Here is a 16,628-nt window from a genome sequence, read left to right as displayed (position 1 = left end):
TGAGGCATATTTGGTTTACTTAAAAGTTACAAAAAATGTTAACACCAAATCTTGTGAAAAGTGAATAAAACCCTTTGTTAAGTGTGCAGAGTATAAAGCCTGCAGTTCAGTTTACAAAATAGAACACAGCTTCGATGTGTACTTTATCCCACTGTAAGAGTTGATTCCTTTCTTGAAGTCTTGTTCTTTGGGATCCGGACAGGACATTATAGGGACGCATTCAAGCGCCCTTTTCTTCTGTACTTTGTGTAAAACAATTCTGTAGACACCTGTTATTGAGCTGCGCGCATCTCTTCCCCGGTTATTTTGAATGTGTTCTTCTGTGATTCCCAGATCTTTAAGAGTGTTTTTCACTTCAATTTCTTCCTCTTTGAGCGTACTGATCTCAGACAAATACTTTGGATCCAGTTTAAATGGCTGTAAAGGCTTAGGGTATTGTATCCCCTGCATCCATTCACTGTTCATAATAAGTTTGACAGAGTATCGTTCTGTTGGTACTGGCTGAAGGACTCCTTTTATCAGTTTCTGGCAAGGCTCTGAGAGGGAGGCAGGCAAGCTGTATGTCCCTTCAAGAATGCACTTTTTCAGTTTGGCCACTGTATCTGCTCGAAATGGCATGATACCTGTCATCATGAAGTACAACAGGATTCCTAGCGCCCAGATGTCGACATAAACACCGACGTAGTTTTCATCTCGGAAGAGTTCAGGGGCAGCATAAGGAGGGGAACCGCAGAAAGTATTTAAAGTTTCATCTCTTTTACTGATGGTGCTGAATCCAAAGTCTCCCACCTTAACACAGGTGTTACTGGTGTAGAAAATGTTTTCTGCTTTTAAGTCCCGGTGAATGATATTATTCTCATGCTATAGAACAAGAAGAAAATAAAATATTAGTTTGTTCATAGGGAAGTTCCCAAGTGACTACCCCCTATCATTGATTAATTGCCACACAGGGTAAAGAATTGCCTATTTCAGACAAAGTGAGAAGTATGCAGTACTAGCAAATTGAAAAGCTAAAATTGTTAACTAAGTCTAACAATTCTCTACTGCTAAGGAAGCAGCACAGTACCTGGAGGAAATAGAAAGAAGGATGTCATTTTAGGAAATTTGTTAACAAGAGATTGCTGTCCTTAAAAATATTTTTATTAAGTAGATTTGTGATGGCATCGTGGCTATCCCTGCATGTATAGATACCTTCATGAGCAAAATGTTTTATTTTTTTCAGGGTTCAGAACACTTTTGAAATTACTACATTTCTGTAATGATGTAAGTAACAAAAACTATTTATTTTTAAACGATGCCATTTTTGCATCTGTTCTGAGCACACGGACTTGTGAACAGAAAGCTTGTAGTTCATGAAGATCATAAGGGGAATGTGAACAGACAAAATAAGAAAGCTGCTATAATTCTGTTGTGTGATCCAATATCCTGTGAATAACTGGTCATGGCAAGAGAAAAGGATCACAAACTTGTGCCTTCTAATATTTCACACCCTTACAGGACACTGAGTTCAGTGGTGTCTGCTAGTTTTAGAAATCTGTAGTAAATAGGCTGCAACTTGTACCTTTTTTCCTCAGAAATGCCAGTAGCTGCCAAACACTCAAATCGAATTTGCTCTGCTGAGCGGACACAGACCTGTCTTGATTAGGTAAGGGCTTAACTTCATTGCTGAAATAACTAGGAAGAATGGAAGTGTTTGAGCACTTTCTGCTCTTTACCCTTAGAGGTGAGAAGGTGCACATGGATCTGGGGGCAATAGGGAAATCCTTCAATATCCCCTTCTGTGTCCCACACTTCTAAAACTGTCATTAGTAACAACCAGGGGATCCTCAGTCCTCATCTATGAGGGATGAGATGGGATACGGGTATCCTGAATTTAATGGATTAACAAAAATTAACATGTTTTTAGTAGAAGATAGTGTGCATGAGTGAAGAGGTTGGCCAAGTTGGTAGTCTGGGTTTAATGCTAAGAAATAGATGTGATCTTTAAAGTAAGGTCCAGTGTCTTTGGATAAGGTGTTGAAGCTAATCCATCATTTAAAGAACATCTCATAATTCTGTCAAAATACATTAAAAAAAAAAAAGACATATTCTTTATATATTCTGTAAGCAGTTTGCAGCGTGTTTTTAGATGCCTGACCTGGAAATAAATACCCTTGCCTGTGATGACCTGGCTTTCAAAGCCCAAGTGAATTACGTGGCAGGAGAGGAGGCACCAGAGGGCACCCTGTGCCAACCTTAACAAGTCTTAGGTTTACTTCTCAAATACAGAAGAGTTTTCTAGTGTTTTTGTGCTGTAGTTACTAAGTAAGGTTCAGAGGAGGTTGTACTGGGAGTCGTTACCCTCTTCTGCCCTTGTAGGATGCTTTGTGTTCTACAAATTGCATCATTCTAAATCCAGTTGCAGTAATGAAGACTAGGCAAGAGGAAGTGACTTGCCTAGGGGTTTAAGATCACAGTTTGCACCTAAGTGGGGACCAGGAATTAACTGTCTTAATTGCCAGTCTCCCACATTCATTAATAAGTAAGTTGGGTGTTTGCAATACCTAGCACACTTTCTCTGGAATGCTTTCTGCTAGCTGAAGAGTGATGCTAAGTTTTGAAATATCTGGAGGGAAGAAACTGAGCTGTGTTACATGGTACCTACAGCAACATAGGAGAATGCTGTTACTAATACATGGTTCTACCCACCAAATGCTCTTATTTCATTTTCCTCCCAAAAGCTGTCAAAAGAGGGGCAATAACTTGGAGTGGATGTGAAAGTTCTCTTGGGTATGTTCCATAGAATCACAGAATATCCTGAGTTGGAAGGGACCCAAAAGGATCATCAAACCCCACTCCTGGCTCCACACAGAACTACCCAGGAATCAGACCACGTGCCTGAGAGTTTTGTCCAGACGCTTCTTGACCTCCAGCAGCTGGGTGCCGTGCCCACTGCCCCGGGGAGCATGTCCCAGTGCCCCGCCACTCTCTGGGTGCCGAACCTTTCCCTAACCCCCAGCCTGACCCTCCCCTGTCCCAGCTCCATGCCGTTCCCTCAGGTCCTGTCACTGTCCCCAGAGAGCAGAGCTCAGCGCCTGCCCCTCCGCTCCCCTCGTGAGGGAGCTGCAGGCCGCCATGAGGCCTCTCCTCAGCCTGCTCTGCTCGGAGCTGAGCGAACCAAGGGACCTCAGCCACTCCTCAAGCATCTTGTCCTTCAGATCCTTCACCTTCTCCATAGGCCTTGTTTGGACGCTTTCTAATAGTTTTCTGTCCTTCTTACATTGTGGTGTCCCAAACCACATGCAGTTCTGGAGGCAGCACAGAGCACAGCAGGACAATCCCTTCCCTTAACCAGCTAGCAGTGACATGCCTGATGTCCCTCAGGGTACAGCTGTCCCTCCTGGCTTCCAGGGTATACAGAACTTTAAGACAGCTCTTCTCTAGTTTGTTTGTTTTTTTTGCTGTTCAGAGATACAGGCCTGAAATCTTGGTAACAGTAAACCTACTACTTGGAAAAACAAAAGGTATATCCACAAATTCTGCCAAGTAGTAAGGAACAACGTGCCTGTGGAAGAGCAACTTACCATGTGCTTCACAGCAGAGACGATCTGGGAGAAGATTATTTTACACTCTGTTTCTAATAGCTTCCCTTCTGTAGTGATTTTAGTGAAAAGCTCACCACCTCCTGCATACTCCATCACCAGGTGCAGTTTTGAGAGCGTCTCCACCACTTCATACAGTCTGATGATATTTGGGTGGTGCAGTTTTTCCATGTTGGATATCTCACGAGACAGCAAACGTTGAGTCTTCTGGTCTAGTTTTGTCTTGTCCAAAATCTTGATAGCTACTTTCTCTGAAAAGAAAAATGCTTTTCCATGTTAACCCAACAGGTGCAAATGGTAACACTCTTTGTGTACAAGAGTGCTTGGTTATGTAACTGCAATGAAATTTCGCCTATGATGAATACAAGATAAGCTACAGCAGCCTCCTAAGCCCTGTCATCCTTCACACACATCCATGTTCCTTTCTGAACAGGAAAGGAAAAGTTTCTCCAGCATCCTACTCACAGCTGGTATAGCTAGAGGCTGGGAGAGTACTGCAAGTGCTAATCAAATCATCTGCTGTGTTCCATGGCTATCAAGCTAATATGTGTCTGATAACCACAATTACATCATCTATGTCAGGTGCCTAAGCTAGGCATTGCAGCTTTCAGAACAGAAGTCTGGCCCCAAGTCAGAGAGATGGGAAGCTGGTATTGCTGCTCTCTGCTGCCTAGAAAGAAGTGGGCAGCTGCAAGTCTCATCTGGGTGTTACAGTGACCAGTGGATATGCTGCCTTCCTGCGACACAGACTGATCCTGCAAAGCCCCTAAGACTGGGTGGAAGATGCGTCTCCCTCCTCAGCTTGCTGCTCACTAAGTTGTTAAAGTCTGTGCTCTCGCTTTTCGATATTAGCTCAGTGCTGTTCAGATGAATTAGGTGTGTTATGCACAAGAGCCTGATTCTTCCAGACTAATGGAGGTGTTGAATTTAGGTGGTTTGTTTCGGAGCTGACACAATACTCAGAGGTAATTTAAGGACTTTGAATATAGCCCTGCAAGCTTGTAACAGAAAGATGTGTTTAAGTTGGTGTGACTTACAGAACGGTGGCCTAATGTCTTATCCCATATCCCCACAAATTCTCAGTTACCAAAATCAGTGTTGCAGAGGTTTGTCTTTCTCAGGATAGCTGAGCCAGTTTTTCCAACGTGTTCATGCATGAGTAGTTCTTGGTACTGCACAGAATACAGGAAAAGTACAATTTTATGTCTGTATACCACAGTGGGCCATGAATTCACACCACAGATAGACTTTACACTAAGAAAGTAAACAAAACAGTGAAGTAGAGTGAGTTGCAGGGATCCTGTAAGACAGCAAACGTGTCTTGTGCTGTCCTGGTAATGCAAAGCCATGGTTAAGTTCTGTGTGTTTCTGGAGCTTATCTGCAGTGAAGCCAGGGTCACAAAACACTCATACACACACGCAGCTGCACTGTACCAACAGGGAAGCTCCAACAGATCAATCAGAATTGTGCTTAGGTTTCTGTCTTAAACTGGTGGGCCATGCCTCTCACAGTTGGTACCTGAAGGATTACTCTGGTTAGGACAGGTTTACAGTGCCTTTGTGTAACTTATCAAGACAGCAAAATTAAACTGGAGCAGGGCAGGTAAAACAACTGTCTGTTCTTGGAAAGAAGCACTTCTAGCCGACCATTCACAGATTTAGACTAGTAACTTTTATCGAATCTTTTAGAAAAGAACTTCACCTTGCTTTCTAGCACACAGGGGCAAATTGAAAAAAAATAAATCAGTATTGCTTATTTGTTCCTTTAAGAGAAGAGTGACAAGGAAGACAAAAAATGTTTCAGAATCCTCTTCTTACACCACCACGTATCAGGACCAAGGTCATTTAAATCTACATCATTGCATTTGGGTATGCGTGATATTTAAGAAAACCAGATGGCCTCAATTGTAAAAAAAAAAAAAAACCAAAAAAAAAAAACACCCCTTATTTTCCTTCTTAAACTGCCTCAAAAACAAACAAGCAAAAAAAAACAAAAAAAAAACAAGAAAAACAAAACAGAACAAAAAAACAAACTTGGTTTACAAATCCTCTATTACCCTTGCATGGTAGCAGTTCAAACAGAAGGGCATTTTCTGTAGGCAATTTATTTACCAAAATTAAATAATAAAAAAAATAAATACTTATACTATTTAAATAAAAAAAAATAAATACTGAAATTAATTAGCAAAAGATTTTGATTGATCATATGCAGGGTATGTTGAGGTTTTGAAAAGACCTATCTGAAATCTCAGTGAAGAACAGAGATTAAACGAAGGTTGAGAAAATATTTCAGGAAGAAGTGGTGTATGGTATGCTGGCAAAAGAAAACAAAAACAGAACTGACCTGAAATAGCTTAAAAACAAATAGGTGACTGGCCAGTCCTGCCCTTGCAATTGCTGCTTCACAGCAGACAAACTTTTTAACAGCTGTAAGTTTGGGGTGTTCTCAGTTGTATACATTCAGCTGTGCTCTCATACATGTGAAATAAGGATCACAGAGTGATTAGGAATCTAACTGTCCTCAACAAGCAACTCAGCAGGCATCTGGAGAAAATCCCTGCCAAAATTCAGGTTAATAACATGGGCAAGACTCCCAAAAAAAAAAGAAAAAAAAGCACAAAAGATTTTCCTACATCTGCTAAGCAAGCAAGACAACCCTTGTGAGAGAAACAAGGTTCTTCGTCAAGTACAGTCCTGCAGTTTTTTCCTGTCTTGGAAACTTTTCCAGGTATCCTGCTGGAACAGAACTCACAGGCTACAGAACAGCACACGTGTAATTACTTGCTACAAAAGCTTATCTTAGTAAAGAACAAAATGGTTTCCTTTCCCAATATGGGGTGAACTGTTAGGAGGAGGAAGATGCTTGGAACCTGCCACTGCAACAATTTCTGAACACCTGAATGTTCCCCCGCCAGATACACATGCCTGTCCCTACCACAGGAACCCAAACAGCAGGCTTAATAATGAAGCCTGTTTAATTTACATCTCAGCCAAGAAAAAGACTTGTACTCATTAGCACTGTGCGGACACATCAGCTCATTAACAACACAACAGTGCACAGCTGTTGGAAAAAAATAACTCCTCTTCCAAAGGGTGTGCATGTGTGCGTGCCTGTGCACGGGTGTGTGCGTGCACACGTTCCTGGTCTCCCATCCCTACAGTGTATTCTGTGAGGACACTTGGATGTGTGCAAGTCGATGGGGCCGGATGGGATCCACCCAAGGGTACTGAGAGAACTGGCAGAGGAGCTGGCCAAGCCCCTATCCATCATTTATCAGCAGTCCTGGCTATCGGGGAAGGTCCCAGCTGACTGGCGGCTAGCAAATGTGACACCCATCTACAAGAAGGGCCGGAGGGCTGACCCGGGGAACTACAGGCCTGTCAGTTTGACCTCAGTACCAGGGAAGCTCATGGAGCAGATCCTCTTGGGAGTCATCATGCGGCACTTGAAGGGCAAGCAGGCGATCAGGCCCAGTCAGCATGGGTTTATGGAAGGCAGATCCTGCTTGACGAACCTGATCTCCTTCTATGACAAAGTGACGCGCTGGGTGGACGAGGGAAAGGCTGTGGATGTGGTCTACCTTGACTTCAGCAAGGCTTTTGTCGTCATTTCCCACAGCATTCTCCTCAAGAAACTGGCTGCTCTGGACTTGGACTGGCGCACGCTTCGTTGGGTTAGAAACTGGCTGGATAGCCGGGCCTAAAGAGTTGTGGTAAATGGAGTCAAGTCCAGTTGGAGGCCAGTCACTAGTGGCGTTCCCCAGGGCTCGGTGCTGGGGCCGGTCCTCTTTAATATCTTCATCAATGATCTGGATGAGAGGATTGAGTGCACCCTCAGTAAGTTTGCAGATGACACCAAGTTAGGTGCGTGTGTCAATCTGCTTGAGGGTAGGAAGGCTCTGCAGGAGGATCTGGATAGGCTGCACCGATGGGCTGAGGTCAACTGTATGAAGTTCAACAAGGCCAAGTGCCGGGTCCTGCACCTGGGGCACAATAACCCCAAGCAGAGCTACAGGCTGGGAGAGGAGTGGTTGGAGAGCTGCCAGGCAGAGAAGGACCTGGGAGTGATGGTGGACAGTCGGCTGAATATGAGCCAGCAGTGTGCTCAGGTGGCCAAGAAGGCCAACGGCATCCTGGCTTGTATCAGAAACACTGTGACCAGCAGGGCTAGGGAGGTGATCGTCCCCCTGTACTTGGCTCTGGTGAGGCTGCACCTCGAGTACTGTGTTCAGTTTTGGGCCCCTCACTACAAGAAGGACATCGAGGTGCTTGAGCAGGTCCAGAGAAGGGCAACGAAGCTGGTGAGGGGCCTGGAGAGCAAGTCCTACGAGGAGCGGCTGAGGGAGCTGGGCTTGTTCAGCCTGGAGAAAAGGAGGCTCAGGGGCGACCTTATTGCTCTCTACAGGTACCTCAAAGGAGCCTGTAGCGAGGTGGGGGTTGGCCTGTTCTCCGACGTGCAGTCTCCCTTGTGATAGGACGAGGGGGAATGGGCTTAAGTTGCGCAAGGGGAGTTTTAGGTTGGATGTTAGGAAGAACTTCTTTACCGAAAGGGTTGTTAGACACTGGAACAGGCTGCCCAGGGAAGTGGTGGAGTCACCATCCCTGGAGGTCTTTAAAAGACGTTTAGATGTAGAGCTTAGGGATATGGTTTAGTGGGGACTGTTAGCGTTAGGTCAGAGGTTGGACTCGATGATCTTGAGGTCTCTTGCAACCTAGAAATTCTGTGATTCTGTGACAGATGAGCTCGCAGGCAGAGATGAGCAAGAAGGGTATTTCCCCATCATCCCTTCTTCCTCAAGAGCATTGCAGACTTAGTATCAAAAAGTTAAATCTTTGCCCAGTGAACATTATAACCCAAAAAGCTACTAACAACAAAAGAAAAATAATTTTAGAGATTTCTGGTGAAAAGCAAGTTTCTCAAGGGAGAAAAAAGAAATGTCTTCAGTTTTGATATTTAGTTTGCTCAATATCACTCTGCTCACTGAAGTTCAGAAATTTCCAGTCAGCCCTACACACATTCTAAAGCAACCTAAGTTCAACAGGTGAAAGGTTTATCCAGCTCCAATTTATCTTTCCATCAGTGTTCCTCCTGTGCATGGTACAGGAGCAGCATTTCCATCAGCAGCAGGCAGAAGCAGCTTTCTCAGGAAGGAAAAAAATCACTGAGCATAAACCAAACAACTCGCTATGGGCCAAGTACAGCGGTGATGCCTCCCTGAAAAAAGCAAACCAAAAAAAGCCACACCCAGATAAACCAACCCTTAGCCTTAAGCAGGCTTGAATTTTGGGGAAAAAATACCACCAGTTGTCCACTTTGCTCCCAGTGCAACAACAGCATTGTAACTGGGCTAAACGTGAGCTTCCAGACCTCTGCATCTTGCCTGAAGGAGGTGGTCAGCAAAAATAGCAACTGATAACAAGGAATGAGGGCTTTGGGGAATACCTAGATCTCTCAGCCTTAAGGTGATGCAGGGAAGGAGAAACAATTGAATTGAAAAGGAAAGACAGAACAGAAGATATTAATGTACATGGGGAAAACAAGAACAGTTTCTAATATTGTCACAGACTGCAGAATAAGCCAGGTAGCTGAAGACAAGTTCTGAGTTATACCTGTAACTGAAATGTTTGCTGCAGCTACCTACCTTTTCTAGCTCCCCCAAGAAGCAGCTTATGCAGTGCATTTCTGTACTTATAAAAAGAAAAATAATTGGCAGTTCAACACAGCTTTCTATCCAGGTTTGGCTGTAGCAAAACTTGTCCTCCTGCGTCTGCTCAGCCCACACCTACATACCCTGTCCCAGCTTCCTATATGAATGCACTACCTGCAAAAGTCAGCAGAAACAACACTTCTCACCAAAACTACTGTTACTGAGTGAAAGCCTCAGCCATGCCAGTAAAATTTGCTGTGAAACAAAGGAAGCCTTGCTCAGTGGGGCTGTGGGCAGCCCTGAGCTGGGCCGGGCTGACAGCAGGAGGAGTGTTTGCAGGAAGGAGGTGCAACACTGAGGATAACTCCCCCGAGTGCACAGACAACTTTGCCACCCTGATAAAATGTTTCTGGCTGCCTGTCATGGATAAAGGCTGCTCCAAGCTAAGCGTTCACCCCTGTGCCTGCTTACACAGCCACACAACCAAAAAGGCACGTACAACCTGCATGTGTATTTAAGGTTCAGGCAGCATCTTCTTCCCGAAAAGGCCCATCTGTGTACACACAGAACTAGGGCGCACCGAAACCACGACCCACACAGCGGTGCCTACCTTTGGTCAGGGAATGAATTCCAAGTTTCACCTGCGAGAAATTCCCACTTCCTATTTCTCCTCTGACTCGATAGAAGCCAATTCTCTTTCCCAAGGTTAATTCTTTCACCACTTTTTCATTCTGGGACATATCCTGCATCAGTTTCTCAAATGGGGTCAGCCTCTGCTGGCTGCCCTCTTCGTCTCCTCCACAGCACCCCTCACGCCCGTAGTCCTCTCCGCTGTCCTCACGATTCCACCTGGCATAGCGGTGTTTCCCAAGACCTCCTCCATTCACATATCCTGTTGTCATAGTCTGTAGGGTGATCACTTCCCCATTTAACAAAACGCCCCAATAAGCAGTTTAATGAAGTGAAATAATTCTCATGAATATACAATCCAACATGTAGTAGACACAGTGACAAACAGAAGGAAAAAAAAAAAAAAAAAAAAAAAAAGCTGCTTATCAGAAGTCCAAAGGCGAGTCTGGAAATTACCTTAAAAACAAATCATCTGTATTTACATGTTGCAATTTTGTCCAAAACTGTGGACAAAAATTGAAGCTATTTATGTCCATCTCCCACTAACAGATTTACCGTGTCAGGATCTCCATCTACAAGGTAAAAGAGGCTTTGCAATTAAAACTGTAAGCTTTGTGCACAACAGTGGTGAGTTGCTCACGTTCTATATAGTACCTTTGACACAAATGCAAAATATTTGACACAAATTTTCAGGCTTTAGCTCACTGTTTTGAAAACTAACTTGATAGAAAAAGGTCAAACAAATAGCTGTTTAACTGCCCTGAATAAACCCAGATGCTTCCAGTTCATTTTGAATAGCTGACCTTAAGAGCGTAGCTCTTGACTCTGGTACCAGTCCAAAAGCTGAACGCAGGGTTTTATTTTGATTCATTCTTCAGCCTGCGAGCTTGTCACTGTGCCTTGGAAATGACTGCCTCGAAGCCTTGCTGTAAATAGTCTGTTGCTCCTCTGTTTCCTTCCCATCGCTGGTTTAACAAAGCAACTGATCTTGGAAGATGACAGGAGAAGCATAATCTGTGCACCAGGCAAAAGAAACGCTGCGCCTCAGTATCACCGGAGTCACATGGCAGGACAATACAGGATTAGGTAACTGCAATGTCACTTTAACCCGCCTTTATTTAGATGAGCTTTCTTTAACGCCTTGAGCCTTCTCAAATTTTTGCCAGACGCATGGTGTTCCTAAGCAGACAGATGAAGAAAGTCATTAAAACCTTTACATAACAGCCATGCACCTCACTGAACGACAGCACACCGTGCATCATTTTACCAGTTTAACTCAATTTGTTTGGCAGCACACGTAAAGATGCCCTTACCCTGAATGCACAAGCCACCACTTATCTTTAAAACGGTACAGCATTTTTTTCTCCTTTACCCTTGAAAAATAGGAGTTGATCAGCAATTGCTAATCATGCAAACACGTCCTTCTGGGGTGGGGAGCTGGGCCTGACGGCTCTGCAGCACTGCCAGCAGTGGCAAAGCTCGCCTCTCCTGCTCCCAGCCTGCAGCATAGCATGAGCGATGGGCACAGGAGACACCCCACTGCTGTCGTACAAGGATTGATGGGGCTCGGAGGGAGCATTGCACCAGTAATTCCACGTGTGGAGCACCTACGGCACCACGATGAAAGAGGATCTGCGACAGTGCCAGGTGGAGCTGGTCTCCAAACCCCAACAGGAGGAGGAGAGGCCCAAGGCACCACAGAAGGGAAAGGAAGAGAAAAAGGAAGCTGACAACATCTGTCATTAAATGGGACCTAGAGCAGCAAGAAAGCATTCACCTGCTCCTGTTACGCAGCACTCTGCGGCGAAGACTGGAAAGAGTGTCTCTGCTTCGAGCTTGCCGCCCTGAAATGCATGCACGTCGTGTCCCCTCACCTTCCCGTGCTCTGGCTGCACGGACAAAGAGCCTCCGGGCTGCTCCTCGCCTTCAGAGCACCCGAGGGCTCCACATCTCTGTCCCTCTCCTCCCCGAGGCACAGGCTGCTGCTTGCTGCCTGCCTGGCCCCGCAACACGCTTACCCCTGGCAGAGCTCACAACTGCAGCAGAGCAAGAAGTGTGTGTTTTGTGATGTGCCTTCGGACTCCTCTTACTCTTTTTCAAAGATAAAAAGTAAAAGTGTCTCTGCAGTAAAGCAGAGACAGAGGAAACTGAACGAAGCACCGGGGATCTCCCATCCACCCAGCCTCCTGTATCACCACAGCTGGCCTCGGACTTTGTTATCTGGCACCAGGGAAGAAACACAGTATGTATTTGTTCTCCTTTTCCATCTGGGGAAAGGACAGCTTCTTGTCAGATCACCTGAATTCCGGCCTACAGCTGTTTTCTGTTCCAACCTGTTCCGTTTCACAATTTGAGACAATTTTAGGTAACAAAAAACTTGTTTGTTGAACCTCAACCACGTTTCACTGTTGTAATTGTGGACAGTACTCTGTCAGAGCAAGGCTTCTGGAAACAACTAGTCGAATGCATACCACAGTGACTGAAATTTTAGGAAGTCTGAAGAAGGATACTCTGGAGAGCTGAGTCTCATGAATGTCAGCCTATTCAGCATTAGAAGTCACGCCACTAAAGACCGCGTTCTGCAAAAATCGTCAGGGCCTTTGCAACTAACTGGCTGTATGGCAAGGGCTGAGTGCTCAGGAAGGATTTCAGGCCCACACCATCCCTCCCAAATGCACTTAGCAAGGGCAAAGAGAAGGCAGCCAGCACGGCCTACGTGAAAGTTCAGTACCAGAGCAGCAGAAACACCGCCAGGGAATGCCAGGACCTTGTGAGACGGGGTGTTAAGAGAAGGGCAAACTGCATTAAGGCATTATCACGTGGTTCTTCCAGAACCTGCCCCTGCCAAATTCTTGCCGGGGCCCAGCGTGCTCCATTTTAGAGCACTGCCCATCATCGATCTCCCTTCCAGGCGTCCCACTATCAGCCTGGCAATCTCCTGGCACGTAGCCAACTGGCTGGGTTTCCCCCGTCTTTTAAGATGAGCTATTTCGGTATTCCTCGAGTTGGCAGAATATATGCCATCTATTTCTGGCCTAGGTTCCTTCCTGTGACCCAAACCAGTAAAAATCCACCCTGACACCATAGAAAAGGACACTGTCTGTAAAAGAAAACAGCAGTTCCTGGTAAGGAGAAATAAACTAGGAAATCAGAAGTCACTCAAATAAAATTAAGGACAATTATTCAACTTTTTTGTCTCCAGTATGGCTGTAAAACCTCATTATATATCTGCCCAAATTATTCATTACTCAAAAAGTAAAACAAGCAAAAAGAAAACAAACAACCAAAGTGAACAACACTCTAGGAAAAGCAACACAATAAGTGAATAAGTGAATAGTGAATAAGACTTATCAAGCCTTTAAAACATGTCCCAACACTGCTTGTTTGACCTTGTAACTCAAATATTTCCAGGTACTGATGTTCTGGTGCTATTCTAAGACGTGCTAAATGCCCTCAGACTTCAGCTGAAGGCTCACTTTAAATCCTGCATCACAGACATAAGGAAATTTGGAATGAAAGGGAAAAGAATAAAACAAAAAAGATCCGTGGAGATACAGATCCTGAAGTCCTACCTCACCAGGCAAATAAAAGTGACCTGTTTTTAAGGAGCTTTGAATGGGACACATGGAAGAGTACCAGCAGCTAGAACAGAGCTACCAGCACCGCACTTTGCAACTTGCTCTCTTTTATTACGCCTGTCTTTTGCAAAAGCAATAAAAATCCAGATTTGTATACTTAAACAGCTGCAGCTCCTATTTCAATGAATGTGAAAGAAGGCACATAGGATGGTCTCCTACTGCTCGAGTCCTGAGAGTAACAGTTTGATTTTTATACGAGGATGCCACTGGAGATTGTAATACATTCACTAGAGTTCCCTTTTCAGCCCCTCTGCTTACTGCTTTGAGGACAGCGAGATTTTGGAGGTATTTTCTTAGGGCAGGGGATTAGCTCGATTTGTTCGACTTCCCCTGAAGCACAGCTCGTCTCCTTTGCACATTCTACATACTGCAAGCCAACCCTGGAACTGAACTGAATTTAAAGTAGCAGGGCTTTTTTTTAAGTAAGAAAATACTGATCCTTCTCTTTTACTATATCTTTGAGAGTTCAGTTACTGCAAGAAAATACCAGCAATCTGAGACACTCGTATGTTCAGAAGACCTACCTTCCGTAAAAGACGAGAGAGCCCTGCAGGAAGGTTGACAAGACCTGTGTTACAGACCAAACACAACACAAAAGCCCTCCTGTGCAGCCACACAGCGTGTTCATTTATACAGGGGAAGCTGCAGCTCCACTTCTGTACCTCAGCTCAACTCATATTGGTTCAGCGCAGGGCTGCTGTGGCCAGAGGAAATCAGTGTTTGTTCAAGGTTTGTCCTAAGCACATTTTTGGGGGAGTTGAATAAGCAGCACCGTCAGTGTTATTTCTGTGAACACCAGCAAACAGAGTGACCATATGAAATGCACACCTCGGAGCTGTGTATGGGTAGCAAAAAATACTCAGGACACACAACATAGCACGGCTACAGACTGAACTCGGATTCGTACAGTCCCAGCTGAGGCAGGAAGAAGTGCTAACAGTGCTCAATACTGACTGTGGAGAGCCTCCAGAAAACAGCTCTCTTTCTGTCCAGGTCCACGTGCCACTGATTTCAGTGCATACTAGAATTACAGGCACTACTGTTTTTTAGCGAAGCACTCAGCTTGGCAATTATTGTTCCATGAAAAAATAGACATGAACAACAACATATCTTTTAACCTTACAAGTACCCTTACCTAAAGCATGACCTTGTTTTTCCTCTCATGGAAGATTACCACACACAGCAGCCAATAGGCAGGCAATATAAAATATAAACATTCACAGCAGAATGTGCATAAGCTTCATTTTCTTTTTCACTTAATTGAAAGCCTATTTCTCTAATGTGAGATAAACACCTCCACATTTTAAGACAATGACCGTGAGGTGCATTGCAGTGAGGCACAGCGCTCCATGACCTCTTTCAGTGTGGTTTAGGTTGTGACAGAGCACTGGGGTACCACGATATGAGTGACTACTTTTAAGCAGAGCCTCCAGCAGTCTGAAGCAGCACACGGCGAGCAGGCACCTGCAGCTCCTTCAGCCGGGCAGCGCTGCTACAATCTGCATACACCGGGCAACTCCCAGCCACCCTGGCAGGCTGCACCAGCACAAAGGCAAAGCAATCTGCATGTCTATCTCTGCATGTCTTAGGGGCACCAGACACAAAAATGCCTTGAAGATGGCAAAGTGAAAGGGAAGGCTAACAACAAAATTAAAGAACAAGGACTATTATTTATCCTACTGCAGAGTAATTGATGAAACAGAACACAGGCATCTTCAGTGCCTTCTCTGTAAAACCCAGCTTGACGGCTGCAGCACTGACAGAGGAAGCAGAAAAGATGATAAATGCTTGTCCTGCAACTGACTCCTTCACCTCAACAAAGTGCCTGTCTGTTCCGTGTGTTTATGCTAAGCCAAGCAAACCAGAAATCCTGCTATAAAAAGAATAAAATAAAACAAACACCTAGGAACACAGCAACTCTACCCACACCTTCCCCTTTAATTGTGACAAAGAGCAGAAGACAATGCACTTTGCAACCTGTTATAAGTTTAACCAGCCTGAGCCCTGCATGCCCAAAGCAGGGTTTGAGGGGCTGGAGGGATGTGGAGCCACCATCTGCCTGTGCTACAGACAGGGGAGCAAGGGCATTACTCAATGTTCCTGCCAAAAGGCCAGAGTAGTGAAATCTAGTTCAGCTGACGTTGCTGTGCTCTGATCTGGCATTGCTGCAGCAGGTACAGACACTTCAGAACACCTTTGTCTAAAGCGAGAAAAAAGCCAAGGTAAGAACAGAAAGTACAGCACGGAAATGATCCCTCAGACACAGCAGCTCACTGCCAGAACAAATTGGAAGAGACTTTGAAATTTTATTTACTTCTCCAGTTACCACTACCAAAACCAGGCCTCAGACTAACACTGCCCCTGCAGCCAGAGCCAGGGGGCCCACACGTGGTGCTGAGTCCCCCCGCCTGGCCAGGATTCAGACCACCCGGTGTGAGAGACACTGAGTGCCTGAGCAGCAAATCCAGCCTCTCTGGCCCTTGTCACAAACAAGCAGAAATGAGCTGTGAGAGGACCACAGCGGGCAAAGCCTCCCTGAGGGGCTCACAGCCCTGAGAAGGGAGGCTAATGCTGCGCCACGTGGGGGAAGGCGTCCATCAGAGGACAGCCAGCATTTCAGTAAAAGAGCAGCCGAAGACAGGATCCTAGTTTTATTTCCCACTGGGAAAAAGGAAAACCTGTGGTGATGAAAATGGAACAGAACAATCTTCTCCTGGTTCACACGAGGATTCATTTTATGAAATAAGCCAGTTTAAGGACAACATAAGCATTTGTTACACAATTGCTTTAAAACCCATCTGTTTCCACAGGCGTGCTCAATCCTGCAGGCAGAGATACGTCTGCAGGCCCCTGCAACCTCTGCAACCAGCCTCTCTCCACCCTCCCCTGCTCTCCCCATTCCCCCAAAATGTTGTAGGCACCTTATGCTTGATTGAGTGCCTGCCAAGCTCCTCAGAAAGGCTGAAAATCTCATCTTTGGGTTGAAACCATGCTCCTTATAGGACAGACCCTTAAAGTGAGACACAGATGCTGTGTCTCACTAAGGGGAGCATCAGACAGACGCTGTGCCCCGTAACATCCACACGGGCAGCTGAGGGGTGTCCACCAGCATCATGATGGGTATTGCCAAC

The 16,628-nt window shown here is 45.2% G+C and overlaps 1 protein-coding gene across 8 annotated transcripts in view; it reads right to left on the bottom strand.

The window, feature by feature from the left end:
- The window catches only part of NIM1K (NIM1 serine/threonine protein kinase), a 30,762-nt gene continuing 14,134 nt past the window's right edge, over positions 1–16,628 (bottom strand). For 4 of the 8 annotated variants that reach the window (XM_072031223.1, XM_072031226.1, XM_072031224.1 and 1 more), the window contains 3 exons: positions 9,840–11,038; positions 3,564–3,832; positions 1–861 (listed from right to left, as the gene is read on the bottom strand). In XM_072031223.1, coding sequence (XP_071887324.1) covers positions 112–861; positions 3,564–3,832; positions 9,840–10,131 — 1,311 coding nt within the window. In that variant the 5' untranslated portion in view covers positions 10,132–11,038 and the 3' untranslated portion in view covers positions 1–111. Of the gene's footprint in view, positions 862–3,563; positions 3,833–4,668; positions 7,407–9,839; positions 11,039–14,021; positions 16,624–16,628 lie in introns of those variants that run through there. The other 4 variants (XM_072031229.1, XM_072031227.1, XM_038170158.2 and 1 more) reach the window with 4 other exon arrangements.

This window comes from Anas platyrhynchos, chromosome Z (assembly GCF_047663525.1).
Source record: "Anas platyrhynchos isolate ZD024472 breed Pekin duck chromosome Z, IASCAAS_PekinDuck_T2T, whole genome shotgun sequence".
In the NCBI taxonomy this organism is placed as follows: domain Eukaryota; kingdom Metazoa; phylum Chordata; class Aves; order Anseriformes; family Anatidae; genus Anas; species Anas platyrhynchos.
The sequence above is the reverse complement of the archived record's forward strand: the minus strand, read 5'-3'. Positions and strand labels throughout refer to the sequence as shown.